The sequence below is a fragment of the Dendrobium catenatum genome, unplaced genomic scaffold (assembly GCF_001605985.2).
Source record: "Dendrobium catenatum unplaced genomic scaffold, ASM160598v2 fragScaff_scaffold_1497, whole genome shotgun sequence".
NCBI lineage: Eukaryota > Viridiplantae > Streptophyta > Magnoliopsida > Asparagales > Orchidaceae > Dendrobium > Dendrobium catenatum.
The window spans coordinates 424458-452145 of record NW_021319959.1 but is presented as its reverse complement, the minus strand read 5'-3'; the positions used below and the strand labels follow the sequence as shown (position 1 = coordinate 452145).

The following is a 27688-nucleotide window of genomic DNA, read 5'->3' as shown; positions in this document are numbered from 1 at the left end:
TAAAATCTTCCAAATGTGTTTCGTACCATCGATTTGGATCCATTTGGGCCGAAATTAGAGTTACACCTCGAGATTCATGCCCGATCAAAGCAATTTTCAATGACATATTAAACCTAACAAAAATGCAATTTGGTTCAAACAATAGTGAAATTGGATAAAATAAAGTTGCCTATAAAATTTTAGATAGAAAAAAAATCGACCGATTTCGAATCAAATGAACTAATTCCGATTCATAAAACATTTAAAATAGTTAATATGTTGGGTGTTATTTATTTGTACTAATCATGTAATTAAAAAATATTAGAATCAAAATATAAAGATTTATGAATATGGTATCAAATAAAATTCAATACAACACTAAAGTAACAAAATATGGTCTTAATAAAATTTTAAAGATATTTGCATATTATCTTAAATATTTATATGATAAATAATTGTTATTTTTATTTAATTGATTCTTAGTTATTATACTATCGATAAAATTAAATTATGAGAAATGTATTTATACACACTAATATTGAATTTCCAGTTCCATAGATGCGAGAGTGGCGTCAGTCCATCCGCGGAGCTCGTAGAATGGCTTCGCTTCCGCTTCCACCCGCTGCCTCGGTCCGTCTCCCCTGCGCGTTACTCCGAAACTCCTTCCTTCCGCCCACTCTCTCCAACCTCCCTTCCAAGCTAAGACCCTTTCACTCTCCTTACTCTTCCGCTCTTTCAGTCTCTTGTTCATTGCCCTCAGTTTCTGCCTCTGCCGCCGCCACCTCCTTTCCATACTCTCAAATCCAGCAACGGCAATATCCCGAGCAAGAAGATCCAGTCAATGGACGAGGAAGAGGAGATTTGGAAGAACCGCGGCAAGAAGACGATGAGGACCTCGTCATTGGTGACTGTCTTGTCTTCGAAGAGGGCGCTTTCGAAGAGAACCCTTTCCGCAGCAACCAGCCGAAGCGGCACAAGGGGAGGGTTTCGAGTTCCGCGGAGGCATCTGTTGGAGATTCGAACAGCTTGGTCCCAGAGAAGTGGAAAGAGGTTGTGGAGGAGATTAACTTGACGAAGAAAGAGAAGCGCAAGATCGCGCACCAGGTCAGGTTCGGAAGCCGATTGGAGGCGCGGAAGAAAACCCCCGTGCCGGATATGGAGGAGTACTTGGCCTACCGGGAGATGAAGCTGTCGCAGCTTAATCCCGTTGTGTTGGATGACCCCAAGCGATTCCCACGTGGGGCTGTGGTACTAAAGGAGCCGGGCGAGCATAGTGGAAGGGTGGCTCCGAGGAACCCTAGACTGGCGATTCACGAGGAAACTATGGAGGACATTACGGAATTTTTCAATAGTGGGGATTACGTGCCTGGGGAGAGAAATGATGACAAGAAGCCGCACGGTGAGTTTTAACAAACCTGCTCAAGTGCTCATTGCTACTGGGATTTTGATATGCTTGGTTTCCTGTATTTGTAAGGATAGGGATAGGAATTAGATTTACGCACAACATAAAGCAGTAATAACGAAGAGAAAACATAGCAGAAATCAGCAAGAAAAAAAGAAATTATGGACTAATTTTATTGACTTAGGAACAACAAACCAATATACAAGTTGATTTACTATTCGAGAGGTAGATCGGCTCTCCACAAACCCTAGGCGCCGCTACGAATAACTCCAAAGAAAAACCACAACAAACACACAAATCACATATTACAAATCAAACAACCTAATTAGCCCTATATATAAGCTTTCATAATTCCCTAACAAATTTGAATTCAAACCAGCCCCCTTTTTTAAATAATTTTTTGTTCTAATTCTCTAATAAATCTAAATTCAAATCAGCCCCCTTTCCCTAAATAAACTTTCCTTATTCTCTCCCAATTTTAGTTTCCCATGGTAAATAATTAAAGGTGGAGTTATTCTCCTTTGGATTCCCCTCTTTACTTGCACGTCGTTCGTCCTAGTGGGGCCCACATCATCCATCAGTCCATTAATACCCCTCTCTAAAAGAGCCACCTCGTACTTAAGGTGAAAAGAGAGAAACTTCTTCTGAATGGTTTTGTATGGGTCCCATGTCGCCTCATACTCTTGTAACTCCTTCCACTTGATCAGCTCCTTCATCATCCCATTGTCTTCTTGGCACATCCCTTTTAGCTCCTATGGTTTACCTCCATATCCTCTGACAATGTGTCCAGTAGTGCGAGCAAGGGTGTGTGATTTTCAATGGGTCGTCTAAGTTACGATACATAAAATACGGGATGGATGGCTAAGGTCGGTGGAACTGTAAGCGATATGCTACTGTGCCAATGCTTTCCACTGCCTCATAGGGCCTAAAGTAGCTGGTGAGAGCTTCTCATTCCTTTGTCGAGCCAAAGTCCTCTATCTGTAAGGTCGGATCTTCAAATAAACCCTATCCACAACCTCAAATTGCATGTCTCTTCTATGCCCATTCGCATACTTTTTCATAATTTCTTATACTCTTTGTAGATGTTCCTTCAATTCTGCCAAAATCTAACACAACTCCATTGATGATAATGGTGTGTTGTTATGCCCATAATATATCAAATGAGGTGGATCCCTACCATATAGGATTTTAAATGGAATTGTCATATGAAGTATTATATATCAATATTCTGCCCAGCATAACCACTTGGCCCACATCTTTGGTGTATCTGATACAAAGCAATGAGACACTACGATTCATCACTTTCGTCTGCCATCTGTTTGGGGGTGATAAGTTGTGCTCCGCTTAAGGATTGTCCCCTGCATGTTTAATAACTATCTCTAGAAGTGGCTCAGAAAGACCTTGTCCCGATCAGACACAATGCCATGCAAATGGATCACCTCTCTAATAAATGCGGCGGTTACTGACACCGCGGTGTATGAGTGTCATAAGGGAACAAAATGAGCATATTTGCTCAATTTGTCCAACACCACTAGAATCATAGTGAATCTGATGCAGGACTGCAATGTTTAATGATATGTGATAAGAATTTGCACGATTTATTGAATAAAACAATTAAGATTAAAACTATTAGCAGTCAAAACGACAAAAGAAAACAAGAGAGAGATGCCTACGTTTAGGCTAAGCCACTGTTGCAAAATTCTCATCTCTTTATCAAGAAAAAACCCTGAGTTTGATCAATATGAAGTATTATATATCAATATTCTACCCAGCATAACCACTTGGCCCACATCTTTGGTGTATCTGATACAAAGCAATGAGACACTACGATTCATCACTTTCGTCTGCCATCTGTTTGGGGGTGATAAGTTGTGCTCCGCTTAAGGATTGTCCCCTGCATGTTTAATAACTATCTCTAGAAGTGGCTCAGAAAGACCTTGTCCCGATCAGACACAATGCCATGCAAATGGATCACCTCTCTAATAAATGCGGCGGTTACTGACACCGTGGTGTATGAGTGGCATAAGGGAACAAAATGAGCATATTTGCTCAATTTGTCCAACACCACTAGAATCATAGTGAATCTGATGCAGGACTGCAATGTTTAATGATATGTGATAAGAATTTGCACGATTTATTGAATAAAACAATTAAGATTAAAACTATTAGCAGTCAAAACGACAAAAGAAAACAAGAGAGAGATGCCTACGTTTAGGCTAAGCCACTTGCCAAATGCTTGAATTATCAAATAACTTAGAATCTCAATAGTAAGCAAATGTAGTAGCTTTCAACAAAATCCCTACACTAACAATGAGATTAGAAGCATAGAAAGTTACACTCAATTCCTACGATTATTAGGCTTGACAAAGATAGGTGAACAAGACCTTCATGAATCAAATCAAATCACAACAGAGAGTTAAACTACGAAAATACAAGAGTAGGAACATTTGAAGACTTTTGTCATGGTTTGGACGTAATCCACCATTGAACGGCACCAAGTTGTTTCTCTATGGCTTCGGTGAGAGTATCTAGAATGCGCTCCATGTACTCTTAGACAGTGTAATATTCGGATTGACGTCAAAGAAAGTGGAGTGAAGGATGTGAACGAACCCTTGTTCGTCGTAGGCGATGCCGTAATCAAGATCTGGATCGGCCATGCATCACGTTTGTAGGATTGATGTGTTGTAGACGACGTCCTTTTGTCTTCCTTAAATTTTTCCCTTGAAAGAAAGGTGTTCTTTCAAGCCTTCAAATGGTGGAGAAAGGATGAAGGAGCTCCCTTGTCAAAATCTTTGTGGAGAACTTTTATTGGGATGCAAAAGGGAAGAGGATTTATTCTGGGGAGGAAATGGGTTTCCAAACAATGCTCTAATTAATTCCCTATGATTGAGAATAATTAAAGAGGAGAGAGGGAGGGTATGGGCGGCGACAAGAAAGAGGAGGTTAGGGGATTTGCTTCCAAAACTCAATATTTGATCTTGAAAAGTAATAAGGAGGTGTGTGGGCTTAGGAAATTTCGGCCAAGAGAGGCTTGAAGGTTTGAATTAATTCCAAAAGGGGAGATGGGTTTTGGAAATAAATCCATGGGAATTAATGGGGTAGGGGCCGATGGCTTAATAGGTTAGGGAGGTGATTATGGGGAGTAATTTGGGTTGCTAATTTGGGATTTAGAGATTATGAAAGTTTTAATTAAATCCCATTTAATTTGAAATTCAAATAGGGTTTAATTTAGAAACTTTCCTAAAATAGATTTCCTAAATTAAGAAATAATTCCGAATTCAAATAGTTTTGAATTTTGAAATTAAAACTTCCTAAATTAAGAGTGGATGCATATGGAAAGTATTCAAGGGGGAATTGAATTGTGGAGGGAAGATAGGGGAGATGGGAGGGGTCGGCGGCTATGTTGGGTGTTTATGGGGATTTCGGTGAAGGAAGGGTGGTGTGGTGAGCCGGCGGCTAGGTGGGGAGGTTAGGCGACCGACGGCCTAGGGTTTTGGTGAAACCTTATGCCGGCGGCTAAATGAAGAAGAGAGAAGGAAAATTTGATAAAAGATGAACCACAAACTCGGCCGTCTCCAAGGTTGGTGGATGATCCAAACTCCCTCTCCAAGGGATCTCGCTCCAATCTCTCTCAAGCTCTCATAAGAACTTAAACATGGGTGAAATTTTTTTTCATTCAATCATTAACATAAAAAGGAACAAGAGGGCTATATATAGCCTCGTACAAATGACTCAAGAAAATAAAAGACGACGATGCCCTCTGGGCTTACATACGACCTTCCTTAAGTAAGGGGTAACAATGGAAACACTAATAAAATAAATACAACATTAAATAATAATAAAGAAAATACATAATATGACTCAGAAGTACATCGACTCAATCGTGGTCGTAGATTGATGGCAACGTCTCTAATAGACTTTCCAAGCTACGATGTCCCCATCAAAATCCTTCTTATCTAAGTAGTCCCTCAATGAAGTCCATAATCACATATTTTCGCACCTTCTCGGGTAATGCTAAATACTGTAGAAGACCACATGGAGCCATAACCATATATTTGTGTTTTTGACACACATCACAGCTGGTCACCAACTCTTCTACATCCTTCTGCATGCCCACTCAACATAGCTTCCCTGCCAGTCTATGATATGTCTTCTGAATTCCTGAATGTTCCCCAATAACTGTGCCATGAAACTTCTGCAACAATCGAGGGATGTGTGGCGATGTCCTCGAAAGCACAAACTGTCCCTGGTATAGCAGCTTTTGGCTCATCAAAGAGTAACCAGGATAGCTATCCTGGTCATGCATTAAGTCTCTTCTGATCTTATTCAGCTCTTCTTCCTACTCGCTTTCACTTTTAAGGCCTCCCAATCCACCACCATGGGAACAAATAGAGTCATAACCTGAGGGTCTTCACTGCTCTTGGAGAGAGCATATGTAGCTTGACTTTTTAGCCCGGGCTTGTACTGGATCTCAATGCCATAACCCAACAACATGGAAAGTCATCCCTGACCATCTTCTACTCTAACAAGAATTTCAAATTCCTTGGGTCGGTCTTGACTATGAAGTGTCGTCCCAACATGTAAGGTCGTCATTTCTGTATTACCAACACTATCGCCGTAAGCTCTCTTTCATACGATGATTTTAACACCTAGCTGAAACAAGCTATGAGTCTCTGACTCGACATGGAACTGCTCCCAACACAAAGTCTGATGCATCAGTCTCCACTACAAACGTCTGATTGACATCTATTAGTGTTATTCAGGGCAGCTGCTTCGCCAGACGAGTACGACAGTTTGTGTGTTAAATGAAATAATATGAGGATTGGCAGACAATCCAATTAGTTCATGTTTGAAATTGTTTAAAATTGAAAAAAAAAATGTTGAGGAATTTTTTGTGATAGATATCTACTCTCTATTTTAGAGAAGGTCACCTGGAAAGTTCATCAAGGGAAGGATGCCAAAGGACACATAATTCATTGTGTTGGGAGTATTCTGCATAAGTATTTATCATATGAAGTATGGGAACTCCTTGTAGATACAACTTCTTCTCAGCTAGAACATGACTCAAAAACAATTATGTCATTGTATATTTTAAGGGATTCTAGAATGCTCCACCAGAAAGATGTGGAGGAGATGGTGGCCAGTTGTGATGTCTATCAAAGGCACAAGTACATGATGATTGATCCAGAAGGACTTCTAGATGGACAATGCCTTTGTTTCACCTTGAGGACAAGCTGGCTCTTTGGGAGATGAGTATTGATACGTTGGGGGGTCCCACCTTGTGGGGCCCAGGGGAGCTATTATTCATTATGTAAGGAGGAGGAATCAAGAGGAAGCTATTTAAGAAGGTTCTTAATCAAAGGGGAACTATTTAGGAAGGTTCCTAATTAAGGGAGAACTATTTAGGAAGGTTTCCAATTATGTCTATTATATATCATGAAGGATTTAATTAGGGAGTTTTTAATTATGAAGCTTCCAATTATGTTTATTATATGTTAGGAAGGATTGAATTATGGAGGTTTTAATTAGGAAGCTTCCAATTATGTTTCTTATGTGTTATGGCTATTTAAGGTGGAGTTTGTTTTGAGTTTGAGGTTATGTTTTGCTGAAGTTTATTCTAGGATTTGTTGTGAGTTGCCTAGTGACATTTAGGATTTGTGGGAGAGCTGATTTATCTATCGAATATTAGATCAATTGTATATTGAATTATTTTTGAAGAAGAAATCCAAATTCAGCCCATAAATTAGTATTCCTGTATTTATTTCTTATCTCCTTTACGGTTTTTGCTTCCAAGACGCATCAGAATCCTACAGCTCAGCATAAAATAAATCATATTCAATCAAAGATATTTTGTAGTAGAAAATCTATGGGAATATGAAAGGTTCAAAACTGACATTGTTATCGAGACAATGGGAAAATCATATTTTTGTGTTTGAAGAATAATTTGTTATTTTTTATGTTATACTCATTCATAAAATATTTCAAATCTGTTAATGAAATATTCTCCATCATTTGTGCATCTATAATCTTGTGTTATATTGAAGAAGTAAGCAATATGGAAGCAAATGGTTTTTATTCTTACGCTCCATGGTGTACTCAGGACGATTAGACACCTTTTCTTCCTCTTTTCTTTTGTTAAGTTAAGCATATTTGAAGATTTATGCTATAAATGACGTAGCATGATACACCAATTTTGGTTCAATCGTGAATTACCAAAATATTGTTATATCATAACTGGTTCATGCTTATACATGTGGAGACCTTAATCAGTTTTGTTTATGTAGTTCAACCTTTTTTTTTGGTTGAACTCGTTGTCCAGAGAATGATCACAGAAGTAGCAGCAGAAGTTACATGAGATTCATCTCTTTTTCTAAGTTCTGATCTATACTGTGAAATGCATACCGGGCCTAAACGTTGTCGACTGAATGCTTGATATGTTGGATAGCTATGCTTGGTCATGGTATATCAATGTGGTTCTGTGGGCAAATGATAATGTGACACAATTTCAGATGGATTTTGACATTTGACTCTCCTAATCTAGGATTTGTTTAACACAGAAAATCTTGTGTTCAGGCTATGGTTCTGCCAAACTCGTCCACCATTTGCTACATGTCAAATAAAAAAGAATAAAAGGACCAAACTATTACTTCTGAAAGGTTTTTCGCTTGGTTGTTGAACATAAATTAATTTATCTTGTTAACTTTATATTTTTATTTAAAGTATCATTGTTTATCGATCTATTTATTCCTTCACAGTTTCGTCACATAAGTAATGTAGCTAAGTGGACACTAGTTAAGTAGTGGTGGGCGATAAAGAAATCTGCTTTTGTGTAAAATACGTTTGCATGTTCTGTATGAAACATTTGAACATTTAGCAGTTCTTTGTGATACTGCTAATATTTCTAGGATCTATTGAGACTTTCACTCATAGGATTATTATTTTTTTGGATATTAGTTTGATTTTTACTTGTACATGAGCAGGTCGTCGCAAGCTATTCACAAAAGAAGAAAAGGTTCTTCTCAATAAACGCATTCCTAGTTTGGCTGAAGCAACTTCGGTTAGTTCTCTCTGTGCTTTATACATGATTGAATAGTAAATTCTTGTGCTGCTTTGTTCTCTAATTCATGATTGAATAGTAAATATGTATTTTTCTCTATAATTGATAAGCTTATAGGGCTTTGCAATTATTTACTTCCTATTATTATACATTCCATCACTTAATTAAACATCAAAGAAGTCATATAGTTTCTTCTGATTTGTTACTAAACCATTTGCCACTCAGAGATCGAAGCCCGGATATCTGCAGGTTAGTGAGTTGTCTTGTGCATCTGATGGGTATGAAGTCCTCTGTTTGTTGGATGTCTTGCAATAATTGTCCTCTCAATCTACGAGTTACTCTTGGCGAGAACCTATATATGCTAACAAGAATATTCAAGATGGAACTGAAAAATGAGTGTCTTCTCAATATTCACACTGGGTATATGAATACTTGTACATTTGTCATTTTGCTTCGATTTAATGCTGGAGTTTCCTTTCATGAACCTATTCTCTTCCTTGCAATAATAGCTTAGATGGTATTTATGTTTATATATATATTCTCTTAAAAATTAAATTTGATTTTCATAAGCATTTTATGTGACTGAATATTACATTTTTTTCCTTAAAGCGGACAAAAACTAGCGAAATGATAGTCTAACATAACATTTTCTCTAAGCAAGTTGTTTAATATACAATTTGAAAGATGCTATCCTAGGAACATAGCTCGTGCATCAAGTGAAACTCTTTAACTAAATGCTTAAATTTCCATTAGATGGTGTGTTGGCCATAATCTTGCATTTCATTTGCTTTGTTATGATAAAAATGATTCATGTAAGGCTTTTAATTACAGAGGAAATGGCTACCTGTGCACACTCTTGCATCTTCCGGAGAGTTTTATCTTTTGGATTTGTTGCTGAAGCACAGTGTTGATATTAATGCTGTTGATGAGGTAATACTTTTAGCCGTCTACTCTTAGGATGCTACTGGTAATTGTTATAGATTTGGCTCTAGTTTCAATTGTTAGCTCTCGAACGAATAGCATTTTAATATTTCCTCAAACAAAGTTTTGATAGAAACAATGTCTCTTTCTCCAGGATGGCTTAACAGCAATTCATAAAGCTATAATTTCCAAGAAACATGCCATTACTAGTTACCTTTTGAGAAATTCAGCTAATCCTTTTGTACGTGATATGGTGAGTACATCTTCTAAGCTAGCTTACTACTTTATATGTTTATTTCCCAAAGAAAGGCAGATTAACTGAAATTAGATTACTATATATGTTTCATTTGTTGTATTTTGTTTTGGAAACCCTTAAATATGTCGAATTCCATCTAGTAATTTTGCTATAAAAATTGTGACAGGCTACAGATTTTATCACATGTTTGAAGTTGACAGTGAATTATATCAGTGACATGGTTGGTGGAATATGTTATTGATGGAATGAAACTTGAGAAGTAAATAACGAAAGATTAGATAGATATTATTATAATGGACCTCATTATGACCACATGTTTATGTTCGAATTAAAATAACAAAATTCTTTAGGTACCAAGTTAGCAGTTGTTCATTTGTTGTGCTTTAATAGTTTCTGTAGGTATAGTTGAATTGCTATAATTGTGAATATCGATCTAACTTCTCATGTTTTTTTTACCGGGCAAAAATGCTGTCAATTAATATTGGTTTTCTCTAGTAGACTTATGATTGTTCTATCTTTGTAGTGTATGATTGTAGTAATTTTGACAAGAAAATTTTAATGTGCTAAAGTGTTTTATTGTTGCTGCAGGATGGTGCTACTTTGATGCATTATGCCGTGCAAACTGCATCAAGTGAGAGTATAAAGATTCTTCTTCTATACAACGTTGACATTAATCTGGCTGATGATGTAGGCTGCAATTTCTTTTGCTTACCTTTAGTATTAATTTTCTTGGAATTTTGCATTTCAACTTTCATTTCTTTTGTAGGATGGATGGACACCGTTGCATCTTGCTGTGCAAACTCAAAGAACAGATATCGTGAGGCTTCTTTTGAAAAAAGGAGTTGATACGACCCTAAAAAATAAGGTAATATGTTGAAGGAATAATTTTTAAATTGTTGAATTCGAGCCCATTCGAAATGATAAAATTAATTTTGGTGCCCCTGTTAAAAAAAATTCCCAACTTCACGATTGGTTAGGCAGATTTAAATGTTTTCCATGTTCAATGTCTTAGTCCGGACCACCTTATGATGTAGGACATCTTAGGGCCTAGAATTCTTAATACATCTATATAAATATAATGCACAAATTCACTCTCATGAAATCCAAATTCATGGTTCACAAACTACTAATGAAAACAAAAAATATGTTTTTTAAATGAAACTTAGAAAAATAATAAGATTTAAAAGATAATTTAATGATCATTTTATCATAATTTTGCATTGAATTTAAATGTCATTAGAAGTCACACTTCGATCAGAAGTTACACTGCAAAAAAAAAAAGATCATGTTGTAAAATTTTGATCAAATTTAATTATGCAGATAAAAATCTTTAAAATTATATAAGGAAACAAGAGCAAGAAAAATTCACCAAAATTAAAAATCCAAATCTCAAGTTAGTATAGGGAGATGTGCACTCTTGAAAAGTTGTTGGTTAGCATTTGTACTGCAACAGAAAGATCCAAATCTAACCAGTATCCCAAGTACAACAAGAAAATAGAAAACTCAATAATATTTATGCCTCAAGTATCACCTATTTAGTATTTATAATGTCAAAACCCCTCCTTAAAAAACAATTTTATCATGTGGGTATTAGTTGATTCAGTTTGTAAAGATGTTGAAAGTTATGTCCTTGATCCTGAACTTGAATCCCGCTTACTACAATAAATTCACGCCCCTTTGATGGGCAAAAAAAAAGACAAAAAAAAAAAAAAAAAAAACTAAGGCATCCCAATGCAGTTAACAATCACGAATTAAAAAAAATTATGATATCCCATAACCATTAAAATACATGATCCTGTAAGCTATAAAGGTTTCAGTAATAGTTGCATATCATGCCCATCTAGAAATCAACTATCTTGAAATATGCACAAGCCATGCCAGTCGAAGGAAACAATAACAAAATGAGAGCACCAATAGTGAACTGAACCTGAACAAGTTTAGCCCAACAAAGAACTGGTAGCCGGATACAGAGACCATAGATTGTACTGAGATGTGAACAAAGAACTTAATTAGAGAAGGAATTCATTTTATACGTTTTTTTTTTCAATAAACTAATAAAATAGAAATTGGGAAGGCTATGAAAATAAAATAATTATGTATAATTAAACTTAGATTTTTTTTTTTTGTATAGAATAAGTTTGACTTAAAAATAACTTTTATAAATTAAGTATTTGATATTCTCTAATCAGATCTAGATATAATTCATGTGCTCCCCCTATTGAGTGATCCATGAATCAATAGGTCTTGTTCATTCTTGACAATGAACAAGATAGTTGTTGGTTAACAAATAAAAAATGGCTTTATAAGCAAACATTTTATAGAACTTATGTGTATATACCCATGCATGTATATTTGGTTTCTGCAGTTTCATTTGAAGAGACAACAACAACATCAAGCCTTTATCCCACTACGTGGGATCGGCTACATGAATCCTTTTTCTCCATTCTGTCATATTAATTATAGAATTTTCTCTTAAGTTTGAGGGGTACATTTCTATCACATAACAAGCCTGATGCATTCCCCCACTTCAACCATCCAACTTGAATTCTGCTGATAATATCCCCATCTGTTTCACCATCACTCTGAACAATAGATCCAATATATCTAAAACGTGTTCACTTATTAATGACTTGATCGCCCAAAGTCACAATCCCCTCACTAGGTCTATTACTACTAAAATTACACTCCATATATTAATTTACATAAAATTCATGTTAATCTTTAGAAAAAATTATCAATTGTAATAAATATTATAGAGGCCTAATCAATGCTTATAAGTGGTTTTTGAGGAAAGTGTGAGCGCCGGCTAATGGAGATCAAATTTTTATGGAGTGTGGCATCAACGGAAGGTCTTTAGAGGAGATTCGTAGGATCCTAATTTGTCTCTAATGCTATATTAAAAAGGGTTGAGAAGCATTAATCATTAAATTTTTACTAAAATTTCTTTCTAGTACAAGCATATTTATGTGCAATCTATATATTGACAAGAAAAGAGATCGATAAATAAAAAAATACAATAAGAACATATTATAATAATTAATAGCGCTTATTATTGCTATGGATAAGTTAACACATGATAATTTAGATATGTAACAAATTTCCTAAAAAATTTAGAAATTTCTAGCCCCATGATCTTACAAATTTATTAGAAATCTTGGACTTAGTCCTATATGCCTGATTTGCCATCCAACATTCACATTAATCTTGCTAATGTGGAAGATTTATTATAATATCATGTTACATTCGAGCCTCAAATATTTCCCATATAGGTTTTTCATCTGATGGTGCATATGATTTCATAGTTGTTATCTTTGTGTCTATTTTGTTATCATTTTCAGCCAAGGGATACCGTTGAATTGTTTGGCGTTCATGGCTATCTTGTTCATTTTCAAGAATGTCAATCATTATATGACACTAGAACGAAATATGTAAGAGCTTATTCATATTGCTCTACTCTTCTTGAAGAGTACTACGAATTAAGTTCACTTGAGGAGAAATTTTTTTGTCTCCAAGAGATTAGAGGGAAACCATTGAATCGTTCATCATGCATGTTGATAGATTATAAGATATTTTAGAGTAGATTGGGAGTGGTAGTTTTTAGTTGTGGGTATTCATCTCCTTAGCAGCGATTGGAATTCATTTTTTCAAAATAATGGTTGTTCTGTCATTATTCTTATCATGCTATTCTTATAAATTGCTCTTATATCTCCGTTTGTGTCAACGAAGTGAATAAAAGCGATTTCCTTGAGATTTTTTACTTTCCTGTAATTATACTTCATGTATTGTGTGATACCTACGGGCCTTTTATTGCTGTTTTTCTCATATAATTCCCAAATAAGGGAAGTATAAATAAATTACTCATGATTTAAGTTCAAATTCTGGTGTCGATAGCATATCAATTACTTATTACAGAAGAAAAAAGAAAAATTATACTTAATAATGTGTTAGTTGGATATTAAGTGCATAAAGTTATTGAAGAACAATTTGTAATATGATATTGCATTTATAAAATTATTGCTAAATTGGCGGATTCCTCTCAGGGAACTTTCATTCTTGGTAAGGGTACACAAAATGCATTATTAATATCCGTGAAAATCTTCATTCCTGTCTTAACAAGAAAATGAAACTTGTCTTCTAGGTGGATATTGAAAGGCCTTTGATTGCTCTTAATAGAATTCTATTCTTAATCTGGCTAAAAAAATTTTCCTCAAAAAATTATTTTTTGGATGAAAAAACATTGATTATCATGCTAATTCTACGATTATTGTCTTTTGGGCAATTGGGCAATCAATTCAAATGCTTTAGGGGGTTATGACAATGTGACCCCACATCTCCTTTTATTTTTAGTATTAGTTCTGATGTTCTTCATAAAAAAATCCTCTCTGCGGCTGATCATGGTTGGATTATGGGGTGCAAATATAATGTGTCTGATCCTCCTCACTTGCATTCAATTTACCGAGGGCACTTTAATTTTCAACAAGCTTTAAAGCTTAAATTTCTTTTCAATATCAGGTAAGAAGGTTATTATCAGAACTATCAACGACTTTTATTCAATGTATTTCCTTCTGCATGTTTTCCGTATTTATTACATCTTCATTGTGCTCAATATCTAACATGGTTGCTGGATATATGACAGTCAATCATCATTTGAGCACTCAGAGGCTAGCTTTTTTGTTTCAGGATGGGTTGAGACCACTGGATCTCTGCCTTTATTGTGGCCACAATGTGAGAACTTTCGAAATTATCAAGTTGCTGAAGGAGGTACCAAATTTCAACTTACATGGATAATGCCGGTTTATCCAGGAAGCTTCGTAAAGCCTCTTCATTTGCCATTTCATCATTCTTTGCAGGTAAATAGAATTTGTTTGTATCTACTTGCCGTTCTAAACATCATCCTTCACTCCAAACACTTTAGATTATAATTGGAAGACTTGGATATCAATAGCCGAAAGGTATTTTGTGTTCTTGTTAATTGCAGTGGGCAGATGCTACCGACCTCGTTCTGGTTAGAGCAGGCTATATCTCCGGATTGGATTACTGGAATATGCTTATGGCTTTGTTTGGGGCGGCTTTTTTCTTGCTGCTTAAAGCAGTTTTCTACTAGAAAGCTGTTTTAAGAAGCACTAAAAAAGCCGTCCCAAATGAAGCCTATGAGATGGGGAATGATGCTCCGAGTAAGCCAACCTATTTAAAATCTGTGTATAATTTAGGCAATAATTTCCTATTAACAGATTGATGCTAGCATCTTTTGCCTTCATTGAGTTGTTTCTGTTATTGATGTCAAATATAGCAGTGAAAAGAGTTGAAGATAGAGATTTACTACACAGCAGGTGCTGAATATCAAGTCGAGTTGCCTGGTAATTTTCTAGTTTGTGTGAATTTTGTCTGCTATTGTATATTTAGTTCATTTTTTTCACAAATGTTTGACGGTCAGTTTATACGTACATGGATCACTTAAATTTCTCTTCGGCTGGCGCATGCCATACGGTAATATGTATGGCTTGAGAGTTTAATAGCCTGATTTGCCATCTTGAGCTAGGCATCCTCATTCAGATTGATAAAAGTTAGCCTGTTCCTTCACCTTTTTCTTTCTCTTTCTCCCTATATTGATATTAGCTGCCAATATTTGTAGTGTATTGCATTCTATTTTCCTCGCATTTTGAAACCAAAAATATATAATATATAAAACAACAAAATCAACCTTTTAACCCATTATGTGGGGCTGTAAAAAAAATATTATAGTTGCGGGCTGAGAAATTTGAGACAGTAGAGTGCAAATATTTTACGTCCTTGCTATTCACAAAAAATTAGCACACAAATAGTAACTTGAAGAGATAGTAGGACACTAGAGTTTTAATGTGGAAAACCATATAAAGGGGAAAAACCACTGGTCTCATCCAGTTACAAGGATTCTACTATTGTTTAAATGAAATGCATAGATCGACATGTTCTTAAATACATGGAGAATACAATATGTTGAAGATTTTCACCAAATTCCAATCATGTGTTTATGATCTTGAATGGTTAATATATGAACAAGCGAAAGTCTGGCGGTTAGTGATCAGGAAGAGATTTTGCGGTATTTGATGAGAGGGCGAAAGTCTGAAGTCGTTCAATGGTCGTAAAGAACTCCGGAGGCGGCCAAGAGGAAATCCGGTGGCGGCCGAGAAGAAATATGGTGGCGGCCGAGAAGAACTCTGGTGATGGTCGGGAAGAACTTCTAGGATGATCGAGAAGAACTCCGATAGTGGTTGGGAAGAGCTTCGACGGTGGCCGGCGGCGAGAGACCTCTCAAATTTCTTCCCTTCTTTCCTTCCTCTTCTTATGTGAAGAATGAGTGACCTATTTATAGTTTTTTGAAATTGTCATGGCTTATAAATAGTGAGAAGATCAAGGGCAATGTGGGAGTGTTTAGTCGGACGACTCATAGCGGTTCCTTTGATCATAGAGCATTTATCAAATATTTGGGTGTCTTAACAGTGTCAAATTCAGCGATCTTGGGCTCGTTGGATTCGTCTTGCCGAGCCGCTCGATTCGATTATAAGCATGCCATATTTTGAAGTCATTTGATTATTCATTGATGCTCTGAAAGCGTCTAAATACGCTTTGGTCCTTTGATTTGGGCTTATTTGTGCTTGGATTGGGCTGGATGAGGCGTCGTCGGGTTTGTCTATTCGAGATGTTCAATTTGACTATAAGTTTGGCGAAATCAGAGTTAAGATGATCTTTAATTTAATTTCACTGGAAGCTTTTGATTCATGCTCGCATCAAGATTCGTGCCTGATCAAGATAATTTTTTGGTGACATATCAATGATATATATACAAAAAAAAAAAAAAATACAATATATATAAAATAAAATTTTGAGGGTTTTAAATACCCAAAATATATGTTCTACATTTAGGGCATCTGTAACTGAAAAACCTTTTTTCCACTTCAAAATGCAGTAACAATCATATCATCTCCAATCGAGCGCCATTTCTAACATCAACAACAACAACAACAACAACATCAAGCCTTTATCCCACTACGTGGGGTCGGCTACATGAATCCTTTTTCTCCATTGTGTCCTATTAAATTTTACATTATATTTATTATACTTTGCATCATTTTACATTCCAACTAAACACCAAAATTTATAAAATTATTGCATTTAAAATTCTTTACACTTTAAAGTAATCCAACCAAATAAACCCCAAAAAAGAAGTCTATTCATATTGGGCATCATCCATCCGTTGTATGCATGCTTTCAATTGCCATTTGCAGATCTTCCCAACTCATCCATATCTCTTGATTTCTTTTTGCCTGTTCCATTTTTGTTTCCATGAACCGTTGAGGGCATTTTGATGTTGACTCCGAAAAAAGATGTATTGTTTAGTTCTGAGGCTTTGGAGTAGAACCTGGACTAATCAAGGCCTTCAGCCTAATCAAGTCCCATGACACCATTTCTATAGGGTAATTCCTTCAATGATTTGCAAAGTGTGAGTTTTGGATACAAGCTTTAAATTATTTTATTTTGTAGGGTTGCGATCGGGCGTGAGCCTTACCTAAAATTTGGCTCGCCTTACCTAAAATTTGGCTCACCAAATTAATGGCAGGCTCGAACTTGAACTTTAGTCGCGCTTGCATGTTGATCTCGAATTTATCTTGGATTACGAATACGCTCAAGCTTGACTCGTGAGCGCTAAGTTCCCCAAATTCTTGAAATCGTGACGGGAGCTTTTTCGAGCTCTCGGGGGAGAAATGGGATTTAACTTAAAAGGTGGAGAAATCCAACCAGTTCTTGACCCAACAAATGATCCTTGCTAAGTTAGAACTTAAGCTCATATCATATATAAGCTTGTGACTTCATAATTTTGAGTTACGAGCGTGTTAACTAGTCGAGTTCAAGTGAGATGATTGTTCTTACTTGCACCCCTAATCTAGGATATAGCAAGCTCAAACTCTAATTAATATAGGATAGAGCGCAGCGAAATGCGATATGTGGTGTGAATCGCAAAATCTTGAGAACCATCGAGTCTTTGAACGCAAGTTGCGCCTGTGGCCAACTAGCCAAGGGAACGTCTGCCTGGGCGTCAGGTGTTACGAAAGTAAGAAAAAAAATCAAATTAATGAATTTAATATTTCATGGTAGAGGTTGGGGGTTGGGAGTGACAAGTTTTTTAGATTAATTGGCTTCTCTGTGTTTGGAAGCGGACGAAGATTTCAACCTCTCCACCCTTGTTTAAAGGTTTAATCCTCAATCTGATCAATGTATTTATATGTGATTTTAGCATGGAGATGTAACAAAAAAAAAAAAAAAAAAAAAATTTAAACGTATTTTTCATTTGATACAAGTTTTATAAACTGCATTACAGAATTAAAGGAGAATAAAGATTGATGATATTAAGGCTTTGTATCGAATAGCTTTTTTACTGCATTCTAAGTCAGCTTTTTAGTACACAAAATTTTCAACTTGAATTTTTTGTATTAAAAAACTGTTTAAAAAGCAATAAAAAATTGTCTCAAATGAAACCTAAGTCTTATAAATTTTACTTTCAATTGGTGTTTTTTTATTTTTTAATTATTATTATCTCAGCTTTTTTGATATTTTAATGATGATGAGTTATTTTTTATAATCAAAATTATTAATTTAGGATAGCTTTAAAAGAGAGTTGCATCAAAATTATTAAAATTTTATTTGCAATTTCTATAAATTCTAATATTATTTAAAATTGTTATTTGATTGCTTTTAAAAGTAAACAATAATAATAAATGTGATTTTTGCCTTTTATAAAAGATGCTTAAATTTTCTTGTTAGTTTTAAATTTAAAAACTTGTTGCGGACTAGAATATATGCGGCAATAGAGTAAAAAATATAACGTCTTAACAATATTCGTATATCCAACACAACAGATAATTAAGGGAGAGAAGCACTTGAAATTTTTTTAAATGGAAAACCGAAAAGAGAAAAACCACGGGGCTTGGCTCGGATGAGAAATTTCCATTATATCTGGATTGGTTATTCCAACTAAACACCAAAATTTATAAAATTATTGCATTTAAAATTCTTTACACTTTAAAGTAATCCAACCAAATAAACCCCAAAAAAGAAGTCTATTCATATTGGGCATCATCCATCCGTTGTATGCATGCTTTCAATTGCCATTTGCAGATCTTCCCAACTCATCCATATCTATTGATTTCTCTTTTGCCTGTTCCATTTTTGGTTTCATGAACCGTTGAGGGCATTTTGATGTTGACTCCGAAAAAAGATGTATTGTTTAGTTCTGAGGCTTTGGAGTAGAACCTGGACTAATCAAGGCCTTCAGCCTAATCAAGTCCCATGACACCATTTCTATAGGGTAATTCCTTCTATGATTTGCAAAGTGTGAGTTTTGGATACAAGCTTTAAATTACTTTATTTTGTAGGGTTGCGATCGGGCGTGAGCCTTACCTAAAATTTGGCTCGCCTTACCTAAAATTTGGCTCGAGCTTGTATGTTGATCTTGAATTTATCTTGGATTACGAATACGCTCAAGCTTGACTCGTGAGCGCTAAGTTCCCCAAATTCTTGAAATCGTGACGGGAGCTTTTTCGAGCTCTTGGGGGAGAAATGTGATTTAGCTTAAAAGGTGGAGAAATCCAACCAGTTCTTGACCCAACAAATGATCATTGTTAAGCTCGAACTCAAGCTCGTAGCATATATAAGCTTTTTGGCTTCATAATTTTGACTTACGAGCGTGCTAACTAGTCGAGCTCAAGTGAGATGGTTGTTCATACTTGCACCCATAATCTAGGATATAGCAGGCTCAAACTCGAATTAATATACGATAGAGCGCAGCGAAATGCGATACGTGGCGTGAATTGCAAAATCTTGAGAACCATCGAGTCTTTGAACGCAAGTTGCGCCTGCGGCCAACTAGCCAAGGGCACGTCTGCCTGGGCGTCAAGTGTCACGAAAGTAAGAAAAAAAAATCAAATTAATGAATTTAATATTTCATGGTAGAGGTTGGGGATCTGCCCGACCCAAAAATTTTAGTTGATTATTTATGGGAGTGGCATTTTTTTTAGATTAATTGGCTTCTCTGTGTTTGGAACCGGACAAAGATTTCAACCTCTCCACCATTTTTTAACGGTTTAATCCTCAATCTGATCAATGCATTTCCATGTGATTTTAGCATGGAGATATAACAAAAATAAAAAAATAAAACGTATTTTTTATTTGATGGAATTCTTTAAATTTATTCTACAAGTTTTATAAACTGCATTACAGAATTAAAGGATAATAAAGCTTGGTGATATTAAGGCTTTGTATGGGATATCTTTCTTACTGCCTTTTTAGTACACAAATTTTTCAACTTGCATTTTTTTTTATTAAAAAATTATTTTAAAAAGTAATAAAAAAGTTGTCTCAAATCGTAAGTTTTATAATTTTTATTTTAAATTGGTGTTTTATTTATTTATTTATTATTATTATCTCAGCTTTTTTGATATTTTAATGATGATAAGTTATTTTTTATAATCAAAATTATTAATTTATGATAGCTTTAAAAGAGAGTTGCATCAAAATTATTAAAATTTTATTTGCAATTACTATAAATTCTAATATTGTTTAAAATTGTTATTTGATTACTTTTAAAAGTAAACAATAATAATAAATGTGATTTTTGCCTTTTATAAAAGAAGCTTAAATTTTCTTGTTAGTTTTAAATTTAAAAACTTGTTGCGGACTAGAATATATGCGACAATAGAGTAAAAAATATAACGTCTTAACAATATACGTATATCCAACACATCAACAGATAATTAAGGGAGAGAAGCACCAGATATTGTTTTACGTGGAAAACCGAAAAGGGAAAAATCACAGAGCTTGGCTCGGATGAGAAATTTCCATTATATCTGGATTGGTTACAAAGTTTGATTTGCTCCTTTATTTGGAGATGCTAGAATTACAACAAGTTAATAATCAAACAAAAATCTGGCGATTGATGAACTGATCAAAATAAGTCAGTGGTTGGAAAGAACTTTAGCGACGGTCCAGAAGAAAACTCAGGCAATGGTTGGCAAGAAAATTCTGGCATAATCGGGAGAAACTCCGGTGGTGGTTGGCAATAACTCCGGCGGTGGTTGGCAATAACTCCGTCGGTGATCGGCAGGAACTCCAACGGTGGTCGGTGGCAAGAGAGCTCTCAAATTCCTCCCTTCCTTCTCTTCTTATCCTCCCCCCTCATAAGAAGAGTGGGGTCTATTTATAATTTTTTGACAGTGGCATGTCTTGTAAATATATGGAGGATCAAGGTCAAAATGGGAGTGATTTGAATGGACGGTTGATATCGATCCCTTGATCATGGACCGTTCATTGGTCAATTGGATGCCTTAATGATTTCAGAATTCAGTGAGCTTGGGCCCGTTGGATTCGTCTCGTCGAGCCGCTCGATTCGACTATAAGCATGTCATGTTTGAAGCTCATTTGGTAATCCAAATTATAGTTTGAACCTCCCAAAAAAGCTTTGAACCCTTGATTTAAACTCATTTGGGCTAGGATTGGACTTATTTTGATGTCATTGGGTTCATCTTTTCGAGACGTTCAGTTCGACTATAAGTTTGCTGAAATCGGAGTTTGGATGGTCCCCGATTTAACTTCAGAAGTGTTCAACTCAATTTTGCTTTAAGATCCGTGCTGAATTAAGACTATTTTTGGTAACATATCAAAACTCAATTTTAATCAAAGCAATATTTAGAATAACATTAACTTATAGAGGTAATAATGATTTATTTTTTGAAGGTATGATATAGTGCAATATACCTACCCACAAAGCTTCAGTCACCTCAGCCCTCCACTTAAAAAAAATATATATATATATATTATTTTCGAGAGGTGCGCACGGGAGAATCCAACCGCAATTATTTACCAAACAATGGGGTCCTTCACTCCTCACTATTTGTGGGCAAATTATTACGTCTGGTGTCTGGATTCTTTCGGATATCAATTCAGACGCGTCATGTCACTCAAATATACCGGGCCACAGTATATTTGGGTGATGTGGCTCGTTTAGATTGGATGTCTGGACGTCCAGTGACCGGACGTAATAATTCGCCATATTTGTGGTTGTATAGTGTATAGGCATGATTGGCTAAAACCAAGCTTTTCTTAGTCGGCAAAAACAAAGTCATCAACTTGGATGTCTGTGCTCCTTCGAAGCTAAATCAGAATGCGTCATGTCATTTAGTATACAACATCATTATATAGCAAAAAAATGATGTGGCGCGTCCTGATTCGTCTTCAAATGATAGGCAATGTCCACCCAAAATAATTTTTCGTGCCGTGGGTGGAGAGAGTATAAGGCGTCATTTCATATGATTTTTTTTATTAATTTGTGAAGTTAAAAAATATTTTTATAAATTTTTTAAAGACAATATTTTTTTGAAAATAATAATCAAATAAAAATTATAATTATATTATGAAAAACAGAGCAATAAAAAGAAATGTATCAGAAATGAAACCTAAGTTATTTTATTCTATTTTACTAATGAAAGGCTAATGCTTGCTAAATTTGATAATATTAGATAATGATAATGATGATCTAATTGATGTTACATCACTATATAATATGGCGATCTTGTTTAGATTTTTTTTCAATATTTTTATTAAAAGGATAAATCACTCATTCAAGATAATTATTGAGCGTGGGGATGGCGCATATTTGACTGCAATATATAATGACTTGTAATAAATCTTCAAAATATAAAAAATCATTGAGACAAAATGGTGTAATAATTTCATGTATTTTAGAATAGTCTCATTGTAGTTATTACGATCATTGCAGCTTCTTAAATTTTTTATATTAATGTATTTGAAATTTTGAATGATTTAATGATTAAAATTTTAATATTATGATAAATTTCATTTTTTTTATCTTATCTATGAGGTTCTCTATGCAATTTTCTAATCTATGAGGTTCTCTATGAAAATTTGATGGTTAAGCAAACTTAGACACAACCTATGACATGAATGGAGAAGCTTGCAATAGTTGTGTGTGATCAAATGCATGAGCATGTACAGTGTGTACAAAATAGAGAAATAATAATAAGAAAAGCCTATGTAGCTCCACCTAATATGAGTCCCGATGAAAAGTTACATTCAGAATCCGCACGTAATAATCTCCCCCTGATAAGATGGTTTTCGAGTGGATTGATATACATATTAGTATCCTTATAGCACTAAGAGTGTGCTTGTAAGATGGTTGACATGGAGTAACACGAGCAATTGTCTGGATTTTAAGGTCAATTAGTGAAATGAGTCAAATAAAGGAATGCTAGGATCATGCTCGTGCTAAAGTGACATAGGGCAAATTATTTATTCTATGATAAGTATTATTGATCATGGAATTTAAATCTATAGTATGTCTATGTACTTGGTAAGCCAATCTATACTTTTTTTTTGTGACACTTAGGTCAATTAATACATTTTTTTTGGAACGGGATATTCACCCGCTGCTATCCTCGAAAAGGCACTTAGCGGCGTGACTAATCTTCGGTTGACCTAGAGGAGGCACGTATCATAGAAACCTCCTGGCCCGCACTTAATTGAACCTCACTTAAGAGGCGCTGCCGCTTGAGGGGAATCGAGCATAGGTTGAGGGGTTCCCAACCGTACTCATCCACCAACCAAACTAAGCAACGGTGGGTTATTAATGTAAATTCACTCACATATCATATATATATAAGATTAAAATTTAAATTTTTTTAATTAATAGTCAAAACTCTCAACCAACGGAACACTTAATAACTTTGATTTTGAGCCGATCTTGACCCGGCTGCTTTACTACACGTGAAGCCAAATCCAAAGAAAGCTTGTACGAAGACAGCCGCAGGCCCTTAATCGACCGCCACCGAAATATGTCTGTACGAAATCACAGCCGTCCGTTTCCGAGTAAAACGGTTACACCGAAACAGAGCAGAAAACGGCATACCGCCCACTCTGTCGCGAGAGAGGAAAACCATCCAAAATCGGTTTTGGCCTTCAGAATCAAGAAAGAAACGAGTTAGCTGGAGGAGAGAGAGATGAGAAAGATGGATTAACAGTGCGTTGGAGATGACTGGTTTGGATCCCCCTGCTCTTTGATCTTCGCCGATGAGATGGGACAGTGCGCATCGCGGCGGTCTTCGAAAGCTAACGGCGAGGGATGGGCCTCAGAACGGTCATCGTCGGAGAAGCTTGGGTGGCTCGCGGCGGCAAGAGAGCAGCGTTCCAGGCTCTACATCTTTAGGAGGTGCGTCATCATGCTCTTATGTTGGCATAAGTATGGAAAGCGCTGATATTTTGGTGTAAGGATTGCAATAGTATTGTTGTGTGTAAGGTGTTTGTGAATTTGCCGCTGTTAAAAACATTGTGGTTCTTGTGGGTATTGGGGATATCGTGTACATATATAAATGTTGTCGTGGGGATTATGATTGTAATTATTGTTATCTATCAGGAGTTTGAAGACATTGACTGGTATGAAATTTTCTGTTTTGATTGCACGCTTTTATTTTTTGATTCTCAAGTTCTTTTCTTGTGTATGCCAAGGCCGAGCGGCAACCATTTTTGGGCAAGTAGCTTTAGCTTTTTGTAATTTGCATCTGTCTGATAGAGGTTTTATATATCCTATGAAATTTAATTCAGATTATTCTATTTATGTTGAATTTCTATTTGAAATATCTGGGATTCTGACATTCTTTTGTACTGACATTTGAGGTAGGATATGATCTGATATTCGATGTTTTCCCTTTGATTTATGAAAAAAGAACCACCTTTGATAGGGGTGTTTCAGCTTAATAGATTTTGTAATCCTGTTAAACAAGTTGTAGGCCTGTGAGGGATTCATTCTTGCATTCTTAATTTTTAATTTTTTTAATGAATTATGGCTTTTTTTGGAGTAATATTCCTTTATTCGCTTATGAAAAATTCTTGTTTATGCGTGTATTTAAATTTGGAAGGCCGGCAATGGAATTATGTTAAGTAATTCAGATAAACAAGTAACTAAGCTTCTTTTTGTCTTTTCTTATGACTGTATATGATTGTTTTTTTTTTTTTTTCCTTTTTTCGGTGGGCAATGGGGTTGGGGTGTGATAAGCCTGAATTCTTTGTCACGTGGGGTATTCTTCTTCTTCGTTATGGTAGTAATTCTATTTAGTGTAGAATTTTTTCAAACTTCTAATTATGTTAAAGGCTTTGTTCACTTCATTAACTGAAAAACTACAGAGTAGTATTTACAACGGGCAGCTATTGCAGGTGAAGGATTTGAACATATAAACGAAAATAGATTTTATTGCTTTCGCAAGATTTGAACTTTAAACCTCTACTCTAGAGATCTAAGGAAAGACCACTCAACCATTTGGTTTGTGGTGAAAATAGACCTGCACTAGTCAGCAGTAGGTGATCATGAATGAATTATACCGGAGAATGTCCTGGATTTCTAATTTATTGATTTGTCTCTGTTTGGATACAAACTGGATTTACAAAGAATTGCGAGTTTAGTATTTAAGTATGGTTTTATTTGTGTCCAAGCTTGTTTTACTTGCCAATGAGCTGTATTCATGTATATTTTATTGACTTTGAGAAGACAGATGGAGTATTGGCTAACATTTGAATTAGTTTTAAATTATAAGAAGAGTTCCCAATCATATTAGTTGTTTTTTTTGGGAAAATGTTGTAAGAAAAACTCTGGATTGTGAATCACGGAACGTTGGTGCACTGCTAGAATGCAAAATAATGAGCTCGATCATGAAAAGTGGTCGTAGACAACAAAAATTTATGAATTACAATCCAAAAGTTGTTAGCTATGTGCAAGTATTATTGTAGTTTGAAAAACAAAGCTGATAGAAATGTCCCAAATGGATGCTATTGATGTTTAACATTAAAGTTCATATATTTTTTAATTGATTTTGGACATGCTTAGAAAGAATTTGCAAAATGAGTTACTTTGATTTTTGTCCTTTTATATATATGATATAATTCTAATATTCATAACATTTGCTTGAAGAAAATATTCAAAAAGATGACTGACTTAGGATGAATAGTGCAAAACTGAGTTTATAAAATATAAATTTAGCATGCGTGAAATTGATATTTATCAATCTAGATTGCTAGAAGATCAATTAGTACATTGATATGATAGATTTATTTATCTTATGGCATGCAAAAGAGTTCTCTTTAGTTAATGACACTGTAACACCTCAAGATTAAATTTTAGAAGAATTGTTTATTTTTAATCTCTTAATTAATTAATTAGAGCCTATATGAATTCATCAACATAAATCTATCCAGCAAAAGCAACTAAAAATCATATACATCAAAATATAAAATTATATTCATCCCTCAAAATTCGTGTATAATAGCCAATAGTTCAATTTATACATTCATTAGTCTAGCTTTTAGCTTTTGATTATAAAAGAATAAAATTTAAAAAAAAATTGCATAAACAAAATAAAACATGAATCCTAAATCTATCCTTACTCTATTGGATCCTGACCACTTCCTAAAAACATGTAAAATCATAAATTGAGCTAACAACTCAGTAGGTTATCAGAACTTATAACTGAAATTAATGCAAGACAATAGAAATAATATACATGTAATCATTCAATCACTATCAGTATGAATATATATTCTATTGTACAGACAAATCTAACAAAAATCATTCTTAATCATATCAATCCTATTTACAGGAATCGGTCATATCACAAGTTATTTAAGTCATGTGGCTTTCATATCATAAGTCGTTACTTCCTGTCCGCCGGCATGTTATATCATATCAATTTGTCTTGTTATACATCTATTTTCATATCATTTAGGATTACACCGCATATCTTATTTTAAAAGAAAGTATGTTGGCACAGTCTCTTATACAGGGTAATATGTCTCTAACAAACCTAAATCAGTCAATCATTTTTTGCATACACACATTTCACATAATGTAAAATATGATAAACATATGATATTTTACTCAATACTCAACTTATTCTATCATTTTGATGCATATAAAATTTGCATATAAATCAAGAATAGTAGAATTCATAAGAAAATGCAGTGTGCTTTTTTCACATATATGTACCTAAAATAGTTGTATTGCAATAAGTATGCATGTCATACACTGATATCATGGTCTTTTGATACTTATTTTTTTAATTTTATATTTATCTAAAAGTTTTAAATTAAGTATTTTCCCCAAAATATAAAAAATACTAGGTAAAAATTCAACATATTCATGCCAATATGTGCAAAATGATTAAAACTATAACATACTAAAAGTTACATGGTGGAAGCTTACTAAAAATTGAGATATCACAACTTTGTGAGTTTGGACTAAATTAAAATTAAGAAAACACAAAATAAGCAAAATCATTGAAATCATAGGAAGGGTAACGATATCCTATCTCGAGACGAGCACATTTCCAAATAATTTCAGTAAGACTCCTATTCATGATATTGATAGTGATGATTTGAGTGCGGTAAGCAAACAAACCTCTATTTTGTTTATTTTTTTGCTTTGACGTGAAAGCCTCCTTTACATAAAGTTCTTGACCGGTGTCGTTTGTTTGGATTTGTTCTCCCTATGTCTTGGCACTATTAACACTGCAGCATTAGGTAGATTCAGATTTCATATTACTTATATCATCTGCTCTTTGTTATGCAAATCCATTGTATGCCAAAAGATTCTTTGAGCACTCAAAAAAGTGATATTTCAATTAACTTCACATGACATGAATCTATGCAATGATTCAGGTAGCTAATTAAAGTCTACACACCTTCCATAGATTTCATAGACCATATGAAATTGTTCTGTGGTCTTCTTCATCTATTGATCTGCATTTTGCTCCCTTTATTTCTTCTTATTAAAATAATGAATAAAGTTTCTTGATTGGTAAAGGTAGAAAAGCTGGGAAGGTCAGGTAGAAAATAATTGAAAGAATGTATTTTTTCTTCTTTTCTAGATAATAAAAGAAAGAAACACACCGATGCTTAGGTTGGGGGGTTCCTTGGTGGGCAAGTACGGTTTGGAACCCCCCAACTTGTGTTCGAATCCCCTCAAGCGACAACGTCTCTTGAG

General features: G+C 34.9%; 1 protein-coding gene across 5 annotated transcripts; it reads left to right on the top strand.

Moving 5' to 3' along the window:
• The first annotated feature begins 539 nt into the window (after positions 1-539).
• Positions 540-15193, top strand: LOC110106059 (ankyrin repeat domain-containing protein, chloroplastic). Of its 5 annotated transcripts, none has more exons than XM_020835789.2 (9): positions 540-1378; positions 8362-8438; positions 9270-9368; positions 9514-9612; positions 10204-10302; positions 10382-10480; positions 14296-14465; positions 14594-14789; positions 14909-15153. In XM_020835789.2, the coding sequence occupies exons 1-7, from the start codon at positions 577-579 to the stop codon at positions 14401-14403; spliced, it is 1383 nt and encodes a 460-aa protein (XP_020691448.1). In that variant the 5' UTR covers positions 540-576; the 3' UTR covers positions 14404-14465; positions 14594-14789; positions 14909-15153. The 5 variants fall into 5 exon arrangements, with proteins under 5 accessions (XP_020691448.1, XP_020691447.1, XP_020691452.1 ...); XM_020835788.2 differs by having other exon boundaries at positions 14906-15153; XM_020835793.2 differs by lacking the exon at positions 14594-14789 and having other exon boundaries at positions 14909-15193.
• The last annotated feature ends 12495 nt before the right edge of the window (positions 15194-27688 follow it).

Coding starts and splice junctions, on each gene's coding strand:
- LOC110106059 (XM_020835793.2), top strand. CDS start 577: ATGGCTTCGCTTCCGCTTCCACCCGCTGCCTCGGTCCGTCTCCCCTGC. Junction 1,379..8,361: donor TGATGACAAGAAGCCGCACG/GTGAGTTTTAAC, acceptor GTACATGAGCAG/GTCGTCGCAAGCTATTCACA. Junction 9,613..10,203: donor ATCCTTTTGTACGTGATATG/GTGAGTACATCT, acceptor TTGTTGCTGCAG/GATGGTGCTACTTTGATGCA.